General features: G+C 34.3%; 1 protein-coding gene across 4 annotated transcripts in view; it reads left to right on the forward strand.

The window, feature by feature from the left end:
- Nucleotides 1-1,346: 1,346 nt before the first annotated feature.
- LOC123685856 (forkhead box protein P1) overlaps nt 1,347-17,417 on the forward strand; it is a 121,202-nt gene continuing 105,131 nt past the window's right edge. For 2 of the 4 annotated variants that reach the window (XR_006748358.1, XM_045625713.1), the window contains exons 1-2: nt 1,347-1,636; nt 13,440-13,544. Coding sequence is in view for 3 of the 4 variants with exons in the window: in XM_045625713.1 (XP_045481669.1) it covers nt 13,482-13,544 (63 nt within the window). In the remaining variant the exon portion in view is untranslated. The remainder of the gene's footprint in view (nt 1,637-13,439; nt 13,545-17,417) is intronic. The other 2 variants (XM_045625715.1, XM_045625714.1) reach the window with 2 other exon arrangements.

Raw genomic sequence — 17,417 nt, forward strand, 5'->3', positions numbered from 1 at the left:
GGAAAATGTTTTCAACTTAACCAATCTACTAACTTGGTATGATGGACATTTAAGCAGTATCAAATACCATAGCCAGCATGCTAAAACAAATCAATATTTACCTATAACCTCCTTATTTTAGAATACGATCAATAGAGAATTACTGTTTTTTTACCAAATTTCATGTGTATTAAGTTTTAAATCTTTCCATCAATGCAAATGTTTTGGGTTTCTCGAATAAATCTTTTCTTCACCACTCTAACGTGAATGTTCATTCGCGGAATATGATACCCCAAATATTTGATGTTTATTTGTTTGTATAGCCAGAAGGATTTTACCTGCAGGAACTACGAGTCGGACCCAATATCTAGTCTTCTTTCAATGGAAGATGAAGCTTTGTCAATGATGAAGAAATTTGTGTAAATGAGAAAAAATTTGAAATTTCAACCATTACAATAATTTTCGAAAAATTTGTAGCTTTATGGCCTCAATATTCCATTTTCATTTCACGTTTTATTGAATTGAAATGTAGGTATGATCAGATGTCAGTTGGGAAAAAATGTAAAGTCCGAAGTTGAATTTCTTGTAGCAATTACTATCCTTTTGTTACCCCAATCTTGGATATTTTCAATTCAATTCAACACTACTTTGGACCCACGAATTCGTCAGCGAAAAAGACCAACCTTCAAATCTATCTACTTCCTTTTCTCATCTCAGTGAATTTTTTGACCAACAGCATCATCTAAGTAGACTTTTTTAGTGACGATAACTTTTTTCATATTTATTCTATTTTGATAAAACAAAGCCTAAATGTTGATAAAAGCAAAAATATTAAAAATTCGTTCAGTAGTTGTGATCATTAGATTCATAGACAAGTATTAAAATTAATTATAATACACCAGAACAAGACACTAGCCAATATCCACAATTTTCAATAATAAATAAATAAAATAAAATATACAGTTTATATGCATGTTTCAGGTTTTAACCCATTTATTATTGAAATAATGAATATTTGAGTTCGGTGGCTTTATTTCCATAACCCCAGCTATTTTTTTTATGAAATCATCAAAAGTACAGACTCACCGGTTACAACTCTTTTATTATGAGGCCCATCGTCGGTGTTCACAGATCTGTCTTGTCAAATTAGAATAGTGCGAGTCTTCTCCGTTCGAGAATTCTGTCCACGCGCCTGAAGAACAATAAAAAATCCGAAATCCGCCCCTGTGCCTCCTTTCGAGGCAGGTGTAGTGAGTTTGCTTTTGCATTTCTCTAAAATCTAAATATAACTGAGTAAACAACATCTCTCATACGGGCGAGGCAACAGACAAGTAAATAGTAAACAACATTACATCCAGCACAGACGTATGCTATTCTATAGTCAGTTGGTTTTCGGTCTTTGGTAGTATGCTTTCCTCGCTTTGGTCCGCGGTTCATAACCTCACAATTCAAATTCCCGCTTGAACATTACGTAACTATTCGAGATCATTGTGGATTTTTTTGCCGGACGACTTTCCCGCCAAAATGATGTTCGAAATTTTTTGCATTTGTGAAAGAGTGACACGCGTCTGCGCCAGTTGGTTTCGTGGCTTGGCTTCTTGAACTCTATGACCAGTTGGTTGGAAATTCTAGGATTAGATAAATTTCACGTGCACAGGTAAATCGAAGAAAAAGGTCGAAATTCCCATTGGGAGTCAGAAGTTTACATTTATGTTTATATTCAATTGATTCTTGTTACCAAATGAACCCATCATTTGTTATAACAATTATCAAATTTCAATTTATACCAAATAATGTCTTAATTATCTTGAACCGCTTATATATTTCATTTCAATTTGAAAATTATCTGTACTTCTTATTTAGAAGTATTTCCCAAGAGCTATTTGGTACCTTAAGAATCCAATCCATGAATTTTAATAGCTTAAACTCGGGAAATAGAAGTATAAAATTGGGAAATCTGTACCGGTAAATGTACATGTACTCCTTCTCAAGAATTGGATTGACTCGATTCATACTTGATGGAAATCCATTTGACCTGGAATAAATTGATAGTTTATTATATGAATCACTATTTTTTAGCTTTTACATTTTCAATTTTATATTTTACATAACCAGTTATTCAAAATGTGAAATCTGAAAAGCTACAATTTTAGAAAACAATTGTTATACATGTAATTGAATACTGGACATGGATTGAATTTCGATAGCACTCAGGTAATGAATTTCGATATTTCTACTCTACTGAATTCAGGGTTTGTACCAATCTCTTGAATATATTGATTGTTTATTGATTCAAATATTTGTACCGACAGGAAAATATTACTCTTTTCTCTCCAATAACTCGTAAACAGTTCATAGTACCAGATAACACTGGAGATACAAGAAGGTACAAGTTTCAAATTTGTTATCAATAAGAATAAGGAAATAATTGATTTCAAGGAAGCGTATTTACCCAGCAGAGCGACTGCTTTCACAAACAAACAAATTATTGTAAACACTCTGGTCGAATAAATTGCTAGATGAGTTACATATTTCTAAACAAAAACATAATCTAACAATTTTATAGGTTGAAAATTTCCACTTGTTCAGCTGAATTAGATTCATCAACCAATAATATCCGAGTGAGAAATCAGTTCATGAACTTGGTGCAGTCGATTTTGCAATATTCTTGCATTTTTGAAATCAGATTCGGATTCTTATGCATAAACAGCAATATTAAAATTTTGAATATTGTGCATATAAACTTACTTTATTGCAAAATTCGCGAGAAAAATGAACGATCGAAATCAAATAAAACAGATGCTTCATGAATGAATAATTGATACATGATGATTAGAAATAGGTTTAGCAGCTCTATTTTGCCTTTAAAATAAAATTGTCTAAATTTTTTTCTCCCACAGAAAGCTTCATAGAGCCAGAAATCAATTCTCATAAAATTCAAGATCAGAATTGAACATCTTTCAATGGTATATTTCAATTGACATTGCTATTGAAGTAGAAATAATGCAATTTTGAAGCACTTACTCGACGATTGCTTTAGTTTTTGAGTGTTGTGTATGACGAATTTAAGATTTAGATCTTTTCATTATCTATTGCCAAATTAGTAGTCATTCACCGAGAAACAAAAGGATTTCCACTAAAAATATATAGAAAATACCCTCATTCGATATTTCCCTCTAGAGCTCAATTGTAGGCGTATCTGAAGAAGAATTCAGTAGCACATTACAGTGAGCCCGTATTCGATAAACAATAAATTTCAAACCCAATACTCCTTATTGTCAACGCCGTAATAAAATTTTTGAGATACGAATACATTCTGAGTGATGAAATTTATACGCACATTCATATAAACATTATATATGTTTATACATAACGAAAATTGATATCGCAGTAGGCTCATATATTCAGGCCCATATGTAGCAAAGCTATAAAAGATTTGTATCATGCTTTTGTGGAAGCTTCACTGCAATATTCGGAATTGAATATGAAATTTTGTATCACATATACAAAGTTCAATAAATCAAACTTAGGTTGCTTGAAAATAATTGAATATCTCGTCAAAATTTCATAATTTGGCTCAGGTAATTAATTATTCACAGTTATTTATTTTCTCATTATATTGAGTCAAAAATAGATCATTTATAGTTGTTGACCTTTTTGTATATGTTTCAATGCCGACGCTAGTGCAGCGTGTTTTACATATTATTGGAAAACATGACACTGGGTACAAAGGTTTTTTTCAGCAATCATTACGTAATAAAATAAATAAGATTGTTTTCGAAACGACTTAATTTCTAATCAATCAATCAGGAGTATATGAAATTTCACCGGCCTAATATTTTCAATTTATCGTTTTGAAAATTGATTCATGTAGGAATCAGCTCTAATGAGCCATTTACATTCATTTAACCAATTATAAATTTAAAAGTATATTTAAAAGAAATAATTCCACTTATAATTTTAATTTTATTAGATGGCTTCGATCCTTACTCAATCAGAATTCATTGCAGATGAAATAAAAGGACTAAAACGAAGATTTTTAAATTACATGAATGTCTGATAAGTTGAAGTTCTATTTGTTATTCGTTCAATCGTTGCCTTACTTGTTCTCGTCTCAAAATCATTTAAAAAATTTCTTCATGAATTTGAAATAATCCTGCAAAATTTAGGAGTTTCTCTTTGAACCAATAAATACATATTTTTTACATTGAATTGTGCTCATTGAAACTTTTTGAGTCATTCATTTATAGTGTCCGTTCAAGTTATATGGTTTTATGTAAGTTCAAAGTTTTATGACTTTTTAATTCGTAATGGAAATCGATTATGAGTAAGGAAAATTCTCATTTAGTTAGAACATATTGTAATCTTGATGTTTTTGTTCATATTGGACTCGAACATCTCGAGATTCACCTGTAGACCAAATAAAATAATTCGATATTATCGTTTAATAAATTTGTAAGATGTTACATTGAATATCTTAGAAATTTCACTGAAGTATTGTGAAAAACATTCGGTTTCCTCTTTGAAATGAAGAAGAGTAAGTCATTCTCGATGCAGAAAAGGAAAAAAACAGAAAATGAATCTTCATTATCAAATGCCTATTGTGTGGCACAAAACCCCAAAAAATAAATCATGAACTGTGAATCCCGTTCCTTTTCTGAAAGTCCCGAAGACAGTCATGTGAAAAACATCCCTGACTTATTCAAATGGCTGAAAATTATTATCTCGCGATGTAACAAAAATATTTAGGAAACTTTGTTCATTATGGTAAATAATAGACCTTAAATCATTGCAGATAAAAATGCGTGAAGTTGTTTGATAAATCAAAAATTTAAGAATTCACGAGTGCTCTAAAATTACGTCTCTCTGAAAGTCTGGGAAGGAAGACAGCCACACCATAAAAACGATTCCACCATGCTATTAGGAGCAGCCACTGAAATTTTGCTCTTATTTTCTTATTATAAGGGGATCAACTCGCCCTTCTAAAATGACCTTGAACTGTATAGACTTTCGGAGAAACAGGGGGGAGAATAGAAGTTTTTCGGGTGGTGTAGCGTGCCACATCGAACATCGATAATAGATGCATTCAGAGCGCAATTTTTTTTCACCACCCACGATCATAATCGACATTATTTTCGTACTTATTTTTCTACCGTGATGAATTTCGAAACTGAAGGAATTCTCCTATCACGCCTTTAGTTTTTTCAACACTAAATGAGACCCTATTTCAGGCTAAAGACAAAACAAAAATGAGAAAAGCACTAACGTGAAGTCATGAACTTTTGCGCGCTTGTTCAAATTCGAATTTATGTAATTTTTTTACGAATACCACTTGCATACTTCTCTCATTCGTCGACGGAGTTGCCAAAAGCTTCATCCAGTACAAAAATATGTTGATTTTTCAGAATATTCTGAATAACGTGTTTTTTTGAAACGCCAGAATGATGAATATAGGGTGAATCAATATATCTCGATCAGTAGATAACTCTTGTAAAGTTTGGGCTAGGAGATTGATTCAAATTTCTACATAATTGACACAACTCAGCGCATAAGCTCAAATTATTTTCGACTCTACGGGCTGGTCCGAAATCGGTGAAACACGATACCACCTTGTTTCTAATGGAAATTCATAATCTTCATGACATTCTGATTCCGAAATATCCCACTTGTCATAATTTATCTGTGGTACTTTCTGACGTAGGCCACTTCGTTCAAAAAAGTCATAGTTATAATGGTTTCAACTAGAGATCATATCTGGAAAACCGTTCGAGATAATTTTATGTTTTTTTTATGGGATTCCAGAAAAGTTTTCACATATTCTGCAAATCAACAGATCACTCACAGGTAGCCGAAAGATTTTTAGAAAATTACCTCAAAAATATCAATAAGCTTTTTTTTCAAATTGCATGCTCTGATTATTTTTTGTCCACGCATACAGTTTCAAAGGGATAAAATTACTCAACTCTACTTTAAACTTACTAATAATATTAAATAAGGATAAGCCAAATCAAAGAACTCATCAAAATATTTGTTTCTTCACGTGGTCTTCATTTCATTTATGTCATAATTTGATTTCTTTGATTTGATTCATCCTTAATTGATATTATGTATTATTAGGTATTAAGTAGAATCGAGTCATCTTATCCCTTTGAAACTGTATGCGTGATCATCTGATATACAGGGTGTAATACCGAATAAGAGAAGGTATCTAAGTGGGGATTCACGGCTTGGCTTGATTTTCAAGCTACTTGGCTGGAGCTTGACTTGAAATCATCAAAGTTTCTTAATATTGAGAAACCTCTATAGGCTTTATTCGATTTCATAATTTTCCAGCCAGGATCTAAGACACATGAGGCATCTTATAGTTTCTCGGCGCTCGAGGAATCTCCATATTTAGTCTAAGCGCGCACGAGATTGCAGACATATATGCCGTGCGAAACGTGCATATCAAGCTCAAGTAATATCAAGTAGCTTGATATCAAGTCAAGCAATAAATATCTGAAATCAAGTCAAGTCAAGCTCAAGCATGTAATTTTTCATAAGCTTAATTTTCAAGTCAAGTAGTTGGTTAAAATGTCAAGCTACTTGGCTTGATGAATCCCTAATTGTAAGACATGCTATTGCTACAGTTATTACATCTGTTGATATACAGGGTGTAATACCGAATAAAAGGAGGCATTTAAGCTCTAAATAATGGTTTTTTGTGATGATTTTACCAATTGATCGAATCTTCATTAATCTTAGCTACATATTGGGTGAATACCAAACTTGTGATTAATTTTTTCATCATAGCTTACTAACTGGATCTTCATAATAAATTGGATTTTCTTGAAGATAACTAAGAGAATCAGAATAATGAATTAACGTAATCTGTGATTTGAATTTGCTCCGAGAAAGAAGACATTCCTGAACGATTTCAGAAAAGTTATATTTCAATCTGAATAGTATTATTCAAAGTATTGCCTTATAGTAGAGTTCATTGAAATAGAAATTTTGTACCTATAACCGTCCCCAAGATTAAAAGAACTTTTCAATTCCTACTCAAAATGTCTGTTGCGAAATTGTCGAAACAAACGAATAATCACTTCTCCTATCTTCCCATACACCTCTGCGACTGAATGCATAAAACATAGGTCGATTGACAGCCCAAAATTAAAATGAATCGGGTTGCGGAGGAGCCGTAAAATATAAAAGGCAGCGGAATGACAAAGAACAAAGTGTTTCGTGAAAATCGTAAATTATACGGAAAACCGAGAAATCTGTATCTTACAGCAGGGCAGAGTTTTATTCGGAATAGCAATTCGGCATCTCATTCCACGAATGCTGACGATAGCTGATAGCTGTTGTGTTGCGGTGATGCTCCCCTACAGCCACAGATGACCCTCGGACCAGACATTCTATATTTTAGCCTGTCGAAGCGAAGCAGGAAGTGACAATTGGTTAACCGTTTTTAGAGCCCGAAGATAGGATGCTGATGTCACTCCAGGGAGGTATCTGTCTGTTAATATCGGTTATCCAACAAAATCGATGAGAGTTAGACTTCCAATATCGAGGTTTTTTCTGTTCTGAAACTAGTAATGAACTAGTTCGTAACCTGTTATGGTAACGCTAGTAACGAACTAGTTAGCTACTGCTTGAAGTACTCCTGGTGACGAACCAGTTCGTAATATCTCAAAATATGATGTCATGAAGAAATCCAATTATATTCCTTGTTGCAGTGAAGCTGAAAATGATAATAGGCTATTCGATAATCGTCACTCACGGCTAAAGAGTATATTGGTACATATGCAATCGTTTAAACAAATTGCATTTAATTACGTTTACATGATTGCATATGTGCCAATATATTTTCTAGCCAATAACGAAAAAAAACTCGTTTCTGATTTATTTAGGATTGTTTTTATGTTAACTATAAATTCATTGTTATGGTATTATATTATAGTATCTTATCGAATTTTCATTATAGTTTCTCAATTATAGCTATAGTAATCTGGTTCAGGTAAAAATTCTATTAAAATGCTCATTTCAATTTAAGTAGGTATCGTTGCGTAATATCAATTATCAAATTTCTAAGAGAGCTCAGAATTGAAGACAGGTCAAGAATATTGATTGCATATTAAAATCTTACAACCTACATGCGCGTACAATTTTGCTTCAGCCGTTTTTTCCGAAATTCGAGGCTTTATTGTAAAAAACTGGTTATACATTTATGATTCTAAGTATTGCCCATCGCTGACCACTACTTTCTTCCATCTTTCGGGCAGCGTTCAAATCTTGCCTTGAAAAAACTGGTCATCTTTTGAAGCGATCCACGATCGATGGGGTAGGACTTCCTATTTCAACGTTTCCAAGTTGACCACTTTCGCAACATCGGGTCGAGCATTGTCATGATGTAAAATCACTCTATCATGTCTCTCGTTGTATTGCGGCCGTTTGTATTTCAATACTCAGCTCAAACGGATTAATTGCGTTCGATAACGAGCGCCTGTGATCGTTTCAGTCGGTTTTAATAACTCATAATACACTAAGCCGATCTGGTCCCACCAAATACTGAGCAAAACCTTGGAACCGTGAATATTCAATTTGACCATCGACGTGGCAGCATGGCCGGGATATCCCCATGATTTTTTGAGATTGGGACTATCGTAATGAACCCATTTCTCACCACCAGTCACAATGCGATGCAAAAATCCCGTCCGTCTTTGCCTTGCAAGCAGCTGTTTGCAAGCAAACAAACGCCGTTCACTATCTTTCGGTTTCAACACGTACGGCACTCAATTACCTTATTTCTGAATCATTCCCATGACTTTCAGGCGTTTTAAAAAAGCCTGTTGCGTCACTCCCAATGATTCTACCAATTCTTTTTGCCTTTGACACGAGTCTCAAGTAATGCCTCCAACTCTGCTTCTTCGAAAACCTTCTCTCTTTCACCGCCATGCTGGTCTTCGACATCAAAATCGCCATTTTTGAAGCGTTGAAAGCACTCTCAACACGTTTTTTCATTAAAAGTGGCCTCCTCATAGGTAGATGAGAGCATTCGATGAGCCTCAGGCTCAGATTTCTTCATATTAAAGCAGAAAATTAAAACCTTCCTTAAATGACGAGAATGTGGCTCGTAAGCTGACATGTTTAATCGAGAATAACTTCATGATACAGATACAAATCAACTGACATTCCGATGGTGTTATATTAACAAATACCTAAGCTTATTGTATGACATCTACAATCTATTTATTTCGACTACCACTTACCACTACAACCATCTATTGCAAAACGGCAGAAGCAAAGTTGTACACCTAATAGTTCGCTACTGCTTAAAATATTGGTGGTGTCGAACCAGTTCGTAACTTCTCAAAATGCTACGTCATGAAGGAATTCAGTTATATTCCTTGTTGCACTGAAGCTGCAATAGTTCAATCGTTATCTGCAGTTAGGATTTTTTGTAATTTTTAAATTTATTATTTATTTGTTTCATCACATTCTCTAGCTTCAGCAATCTGTTCAATATGTTTATGGTTACAATTCAATTTAAGATGCTCATTTCTTTCTAGGGGTTTATGGGCGTATACAGTCCATTGAAATTTCATAGTTCCCAAACAAGTAACGAACTAGTTCGTAACCCGTTGCAGTAAGTAACGAACAAGTGCGATACTGCTTAAAATTCTTCGGATTACGAAACAGTTCGTAACACCTCGAAATAATTCGTGATGAAAAAATTAAATGAGAGAGAAAAAATTACATTACTTTATCTCATCAAATTTTATAGCTATAGCAGTCTGATTGAGGTTAGAATTCAATCAAAATGCTCATTTCAATTTGAGTAGGTATCGTTGCGAAATATCAATTATGGAATTTCTATGGCAGCTTAGAATTGAACACAGGTCAAGAATATTGATTGCATATCTTACAACCTAGTTCGTGACTCTAAGGGTACTAGTAGTATCGATCTAATTAATCATTCTTTCAGAGGAATATTTTCTGTTGAAGCCTTAGAATATGGCAATGCCATACTGCTATTACTAACTCCTCATTCTATCATTACATAGATATTCAATGTGACATTATTGCAGCCAATTCAAATCCTTCAACGTTTTTGATGAATAATTTTGTTCGAAAGATACGTTTTCAATAATCATTTTCCAAAAAGCGGTAGAACAAAAAAGCAACATACTAATATGGAACAAATATAGATCGATTACTCTTCTGACTAAACAAACAAAATTCAATGTGCCTCCTGAACTCTTTAGATATCTAATCGGCAGAATGGTGAAGTCAATCCAGGATTTCCGAATTTGTATTTGAATCCACCTCATTTGAACGGTTTGAAAACCGAGATAGCCAAAATCATTCCTACCTAAATAATGATTCTCATTTAGCGATATTAAAATTAATCGGATGTTTCTACAGTTACATGGTTCGTGAACAAACACCTAAACCAGAAAATTCGGATTTTCTGTTGGGTTGGAATTGCCAACAGAGCTCGCTGCGTATATCTTGGAAAATATTTATAGAGCGTGTTTGATCTTTCGTATGTTTTTGAACCCTTTCATCCTCCCCAACAACGCTGAAGATTCAGGGAGGTGCTGGATGCTGATCATCAGCAATGTTTTCCTGGGGAAACAAACCGTACATTTTGGAATCGTTCTAGATAAAAATTAACACAGTTCGAGATTTTACATTTCCGATTTATCGAAGTATTACCTTGAAATTTCGAACATCGGTTGGTATGACCTATTGGTCTTCATGATACATTTCCATTCATTCTGAACATTGAACCAAAACTTTTAAAATGAAAAACGTGTATTTTACATGAATGATAGCCACTATAATATTTCTTATCTCAATAGTTATCGGAATATTCAAAAGCATAAAAATATCGTCCTATGTTCACAAAAGAAAACGAAGGATTCAATAATGAACATAAACGCTTTTGTGACGTCACTGATGACGTATTGAGTGAAATATTATTATAGCTTTTTTTTGAGACATATTTACTTATCAATATCTACTTCGTGCGTATTAATATCAGGTAATTTGAAGAACTTGTGGGATACTTACTTACCTAGTAACGGGTGTTTTTTTTTTCGAGGTATATAACTTTGAGTTGGCATTACTGTTCAAGATGGCGACCGATTTAACAGCTGTCAAGTGATTTATTCTCAGTTTGGTTTGGCAATTCATCATGAATAGACTCACCCCTGAACAACGCTTGCAAATAGTGAAATTTTATTTCGAAAATAATGGTTCTGTGCGGAATACGTATCGCGCACTACGTCCATTTAATTTTGTTTAGCGATGAAGCGCACTTCTGGTTGAATGGCTACGTCAACAAACAAAACTACCGCATTTGGAGTGAAGCTAATCCTCAAGTGTATGTCGAAACACCGTTACATTAAGAAAAACTGACTGTTTGGTGTGCTTTATGGGCTGGTGGAATCATTGGTCCGTACTTCTTCAAAAACGATGATGGCCAGAACGTTACAGTCAATGGTGATCGGTTAGAGCCATGATTACTTACTTTTTTATTCCTGAATTGAACAACCATGATGTCCAGGAGCTGTGGTTCCAACAAGACGGCGCAACATGTCACACAGCTCGTGCCACAATCGATTTATTGAAAGACACGTTTGGTGACCGCCTAATTTCACGTTTTGGACCTGTGAATTGGCCTCCAAGATCTTGTGATTTAACACCGCTAGACTACTTTCTGTGGGGCTATGGAAAGTCATTGGTCTATGCGGATGAGCCACAAACCCTTGACCATTTGGAACACAACATTCGCCGTGTTATTGCCGATATACGGCCACAAATGTTGGAAAAAGTCATCGAAAATTGGACGTCCAGATCATATGCCAGAAATCATATTTAAAATGGAATGCCACAAGATTATCTTGCGGATGAATAAAATTCATGTCAATCGAATAATCCATCGTTGTTTCATTGCAATTTTAAGTTCTATAGCTCTAAAAAAAACACCCTTTATAATTGAAATTACGAATTGAGAATCCTAAGAAGTTCAAGATATTGCTGGTGCATTACCCAAATTTTATAGGGAACGCCAATTAAGTCAAATGATAAAAAGTGTGAAAACATGGAAATCTGATGGTGAAAATTGTTTACCCACTTTTTAACAGACACAAGTTATATTTCCGCTTTCCGTATAATGTTTTCTAAACAGAGTAGGGAAAGGAAAATTATTTTATTGGATGGAAAAATTCTTTTACTGTGCAAAACAGATTTTTTGTGGTGATGAATTCTCCATTATCTTGAGATAATTCAATTTTTTCCTTTGGAGATCTATGAATTGTAGAAAGCAGGATGTTGGTAGAAACTGGGAAGATCGCAAATAGAAAAAGTGAGATAATTCAGGAGCTCGCTGTTTCTTAGTTGGAGATTTGTTTAACACAGTGGAAGGGAAACATCGAAATAGCTGGGAAGAATGGTAGAGCGAACGGAGACTGTAGATTTATATATTTCATGGATTTAAAGGCGAGTTTCAAGAAATTTATCCGGGACATTGCATCCAGTCCGTGAGATACGCGCATTATGATTTCATTTTCAGCTCACCACAATAAAACATTTTCGGGACAGAAGTAGATCCCGCTGGACCTTCCAAACATTCTTGCTATATTTTCTCACAGCTATCACTTCAGCAAAATAAAAATTCATAATTTATGACCGGGGTTCCTTCCTTTCAGATTCTATCCAGATATGTTCATTACCACTAGGTTTCTCTTTCTGGTTATTTTTTCTGCTTCCTCAGTAGATGAGCTGAGTCGTAACATCACAATTATTCTATGATCCCGTAATCCGAATAAAAAAATAGAATGACTGGTATTAGAAATGTCGAGAAACTTGTAAGAATAGCAAACAGAAGTAGAGATTGGTAAGTGAGTTATTTATCAATGACTCTTGCTGTTAATGTAAAGTTTTTCGAGTAACTTTATTTACGTGCGTTGATAACATAATGAAATAGGATATTTTCGTAAGCTTTCAATACCACAGATTACTAACAGTTATAATCTGTTCTTATGAGAGGCAGGCGAAGTAGTGTTTTATTTGCAAGGATAAACAAAAAATTCAATCTGGTGGCAAAAAAAATAATAATATTTGGACTTCGAATTGCCAGATCTGGCCCTCAGCGACTTTTTTTCTGTTCTCAGACCTCAAAAGAAATTCAGTGCCAATAGAGAAGTAATCGCCGAAGCTGAGGTCTATTTTGAAGCGAAAGACAAATCGTACTACAAAAATGGTACCGATAAGGTTGGAAGATCGCTGTATCGGACTCGAAGGCAACTATGTTGAATAATAAAATTGAATTTTGCCAAAAAAAAATGTGTTTTACTATGGTAGACCTGGGACTTTTCAATTGACCTGTTAGTCATACCTAATTAAGTTTCCTGTGGGTCTAGCAGCAATTTTTTATTCCAGAATTTTTATACAACATATTCATTTTCTAGGGTCATATTGGAGACGTTCCTTTTGAAAGTGCTGTAAGTTGGATGAAAAATCATTTTTCTGGAGCTACCCCTTGGTATCCCGCACTGAGGCAGTCCAGGTATAGTGTGAGTATTCTTTTAAATATTCCTTTTATTTTATGAATTATTCTTCTATGAAAAACATTTGAGGGCTTATTTTGAGAGTGCTCAAGAACGTTGGCTTGTTATTTGTGACAACCTAGAAACGTATAGCGGAAATGATGCCAATGATTCTGTACAGATGAGGAATGGATGTTGTTAAATCTATTGAGAGCGGAAAACGTGATCTGAACAGTAGCAATTTTTTATCATTTCCCACGATTATTTATAATAAAGACATAAATCGCGTTGAAACTATTTACGATCGTGTTAAAAAATGTATACACTCTAAACAATCGGTCAGCATATTTATAACAAACCGTTGCTTTAGCCACGTATTTTCTTTCTGTTTACAAGCGAAAATTAATCAGTAGCATTTGTTTATTGTGATCCACACCAATGTTTGTTAATTTCCGAACGTCTCATTCTTCTGGTTTGCATTCGCTTAAAGATTGATGAAATACCAAGCATGCTTCTTGTAAATTTCGTGAATATGTTTCTGGATTGCAGGACCTGATCCAGCTTTTACTGGAGAACCACATTTTCTCGATTCTACATTCATATACCAACTGACAAAGAAACTGCAACACCCAGAGTTAATTTTTCTTTGGTAAAACATAGATAGTATAGCAAGGAGTAAATGATTGAATTTGGAAAAAAAAGTGAAGGTTTTTTCATGTAAACAATTTTTGTCACTTGAATATTGTAGTAGTTTTTTACAACCAGCTGTTCGAGGAGATCCAAAGTCGATGATTAGTTGTTAAAATGTCTAGAGCACGTGTACGCGGAATTTATCGGCAGCTAAGTGAATTTGAAAGAGGCCGAAATATTGATCCACGGGAGGTGAGGTTGTCTTTTCGATAAATCACTAATCGTACGAACAGAAATCCAACTACTGTTATGAGATGTTTTCAAGTGTGGTTTGATAATGCCCAAAATCAAAGCACAGAAGGCGCCAGACGTCGAAGGGACACAAATGAAATTCAAGATCGACGTCTAAGACTCGATCTTTGGCTGATGAGTGGTTAGGAGAACAAGACCACCCTGTAATTGTCCGAACGGTTTACCGTTGGATAAGGTCTTTTGGACTGCAACATTGTCGACCCCATCTTGTGTTACCTCTGACGGTTGAGCATCGCCGGCAACGATTACAGTGGTGCAGAGAACGTCAACATTGGAATGTGGAATGGCATCAGCTCGTCTTTTCTGATGAATCTCGATTCTCCTTGGGTGCACATGATGGCCGAAAAGGGTAAGACGACGTCGGGGAGAAAGACGTAAACCTCAGTTTGATGTTGAGCGCATCGGAAAGTAGGCGTTATGGTATGGTTACCTACAAGAGTAACCCCCACGGACTTTGGCGGCTCTGAGACTTGAAGTACAGGTAGCTTAGGATAGTATTCCTCAAGAAAAAAATATCTCATCAATGCCGATACGTGTTGGGGAGTGTATAGATAATCGCGGTGGACAAACACATTATCAAATTTATTATAAAATATTGTAAACCCTTAATTTTTTTGTCCAAATTTCAATGCTTGCTACTATCTATGTTTTACCAAACGAAATTTAAAATGCAGTTTCTCTGTCAATTAGTTTATTTATAGAATAGGGAATAAAAGATACTTTCGAATTGTAGAAATATGAAAAATTCAGAAGCTTTTGCACGCTGGTTTAGAGAATGTTCAATAACTTTCATTAGTGATCGAATACAAAATTTCCAGAAAGTGTGGTTACTTCATTAATCTGATATGTAACATTTCGAATCCTAATGAAACCTTGTTCAAGACTTGGCGTCATTATCCCGAAAACCCTACAAACATGGTTTCTTTGATTGAAAAAATTTTCATTTTCTGCTTCAGTTTTCTCTTCTGCTATCTTATTTTATATTGAAATGATGCATTGATGTCAACTCCCAGAAGACTAACCACAGATTTGGGCTGTAATTCAAATTTGTTGGAGTATTTCATCTCTGTAAAAAATCTTAACCTTTGGGTGTTTTCAAAATTCAATAATGAATTATTATCCTTGAACCATTTACTCAGTCTTATCAATGTTTGTATTATATTTTCTTTCAATTTTTCTTTATCGCTTTTTAAAAATACAAAGGAGGTGTCGTTTGCATTCATCGTCAGGAAACTATTGATAATGTAATTTTTACCTATAAACAATAAATGAAAAAGTCTTCAGGATAGATCCCTGCGGTACTCCTTTCTTTTCTATACGTTCAGAATTTCGCCGCTTTCATCAGTTCAAATATTTTTGATCAAATACAGTTTTGTTCTTCGAATTCCATATCTCTCAATCTTTCTCAATAAAGTCCTCTTGACAAATATAATAAAAATACTGCTGTCATCTATTTAATATGGATATATGATTTTTATTGAAGACTATACCAAAGTAACTCAAACTCTCTTTTCAATGTGGAAATACTGTTGAACTGAGCTTATATATTTTGCATTTTACTATTTGTTTACACGCGTATCACTCAATCTTGTAGTTAACTCAAGATCTCGCATTCCCTCGTTGAACGGAATAATATTCCGAATCAGGAATTATCCTTCAGTAAACAATTCACAAAAGAGGAAAAAACATAGGAGAGGAAATGGTCGAGTGGGTATTCTCGAATGATATTCTGGAGATGTGCATGCAATTTTCGATAAATATCTGTAAGTGTTTACTCGCATCTTAGGAGCATTTTAAGAATCCCCGATGGCTTAAGCTCTAACAAAGAAACGAAGTTCTCAACGCTTTCAGAGCTTGTTTACACGAAATTATGAACGGTTCCTCCTTTCCGTTCGAAAAAATGCTTGCAGAGAACAGAAAAACATGCCCAGTTTCATAATTAGTATGGTTCTTGCAAGAGCAACTTAATTTCGAATTGATTATTAATCAAGAAAAAATCCCAAATGAAAATTTCTCCTTTCATTAGGATACTACATAACTTTCAGATTGGTGTTCAGTCATAATTGGAACATGCTTGTTTTATGAAATTATTTCAGGGGAAATTCTGCGCTTGCATCAGGAATTCCTGATTTTTTTTTAATTATTCATTACCGCAGATTTTCTTTCTGATGAAGTTCTGGTCGGACTGCGATATTCCTTGAAAATGAATCGAGAACTGGCTCGAAGTAATCGGACTACTTTTGCTTCACCGAGTGGGACACAAATGATTGTTCATTCAGTATTTTACCTTAACATCCACAGAATTCATAAGCAATAGCTATTTTAGTATGAAATAGCTGTTTTGCTTTTGAATGCAATTGTGCTAAACGTGGTTTCAACAACGATCTTGTAATTTGCAGATAATTTTATCGACTTAAGTAGCATTCATTATAGCTAATTATTTCTTTTAAAAAGGTATATATCCATAGTGGAATTTTATCTTTGACATGAAATATTTTCTTTAGCTATGAGACCTAAAAAAAGTAATTTAACAATGAGTGTGGCAATATGCTGTCCAAACTAATTTGAATATTGCATGTCAAATATAAAATTCCGCTGTGGATACTTATTCAATAAGGGTTTTAGATATTTCAACACTATTATCTCCCTTCTAGTTCAAGCATGCAGAACGCGCTTGAAAAAAAACTGAAATTCCTATGGAACTTGAAACTGGAAATTTGAGAAAAATCAGTAAAATTTGAATCTCTATACAAGAATCATTAAATCTCCCGAAATATTGTCACAGACCCTTCAAATAAGCTCTTATGTAGAAGAGGTTTCAACTCCGTATCTTGCGGCCAGAAGAGGTGGCAGCTTCGTGAAAATTATCAATTTTTTTTTGGAAATTTCAGTTTATAACCTATAATTTCTGAAAAAATGAACTAATCGCCCAACTGCAAGCATGTTCATAATTTACGT

The sequence above is a fragment of the Harmonia axyridis genome, chromosome X, assembly GCF_914767665.1.
Source record: "Harmonia axyridis chromosome X, icHarAxyr1.1, whole genome shotgun sequence".
NCBI lineage: Eukaryota > Metazoa > Arthropoda > Insecta > Coleoptera > Coccinellidae > Harmonia > Harmonia axyridis.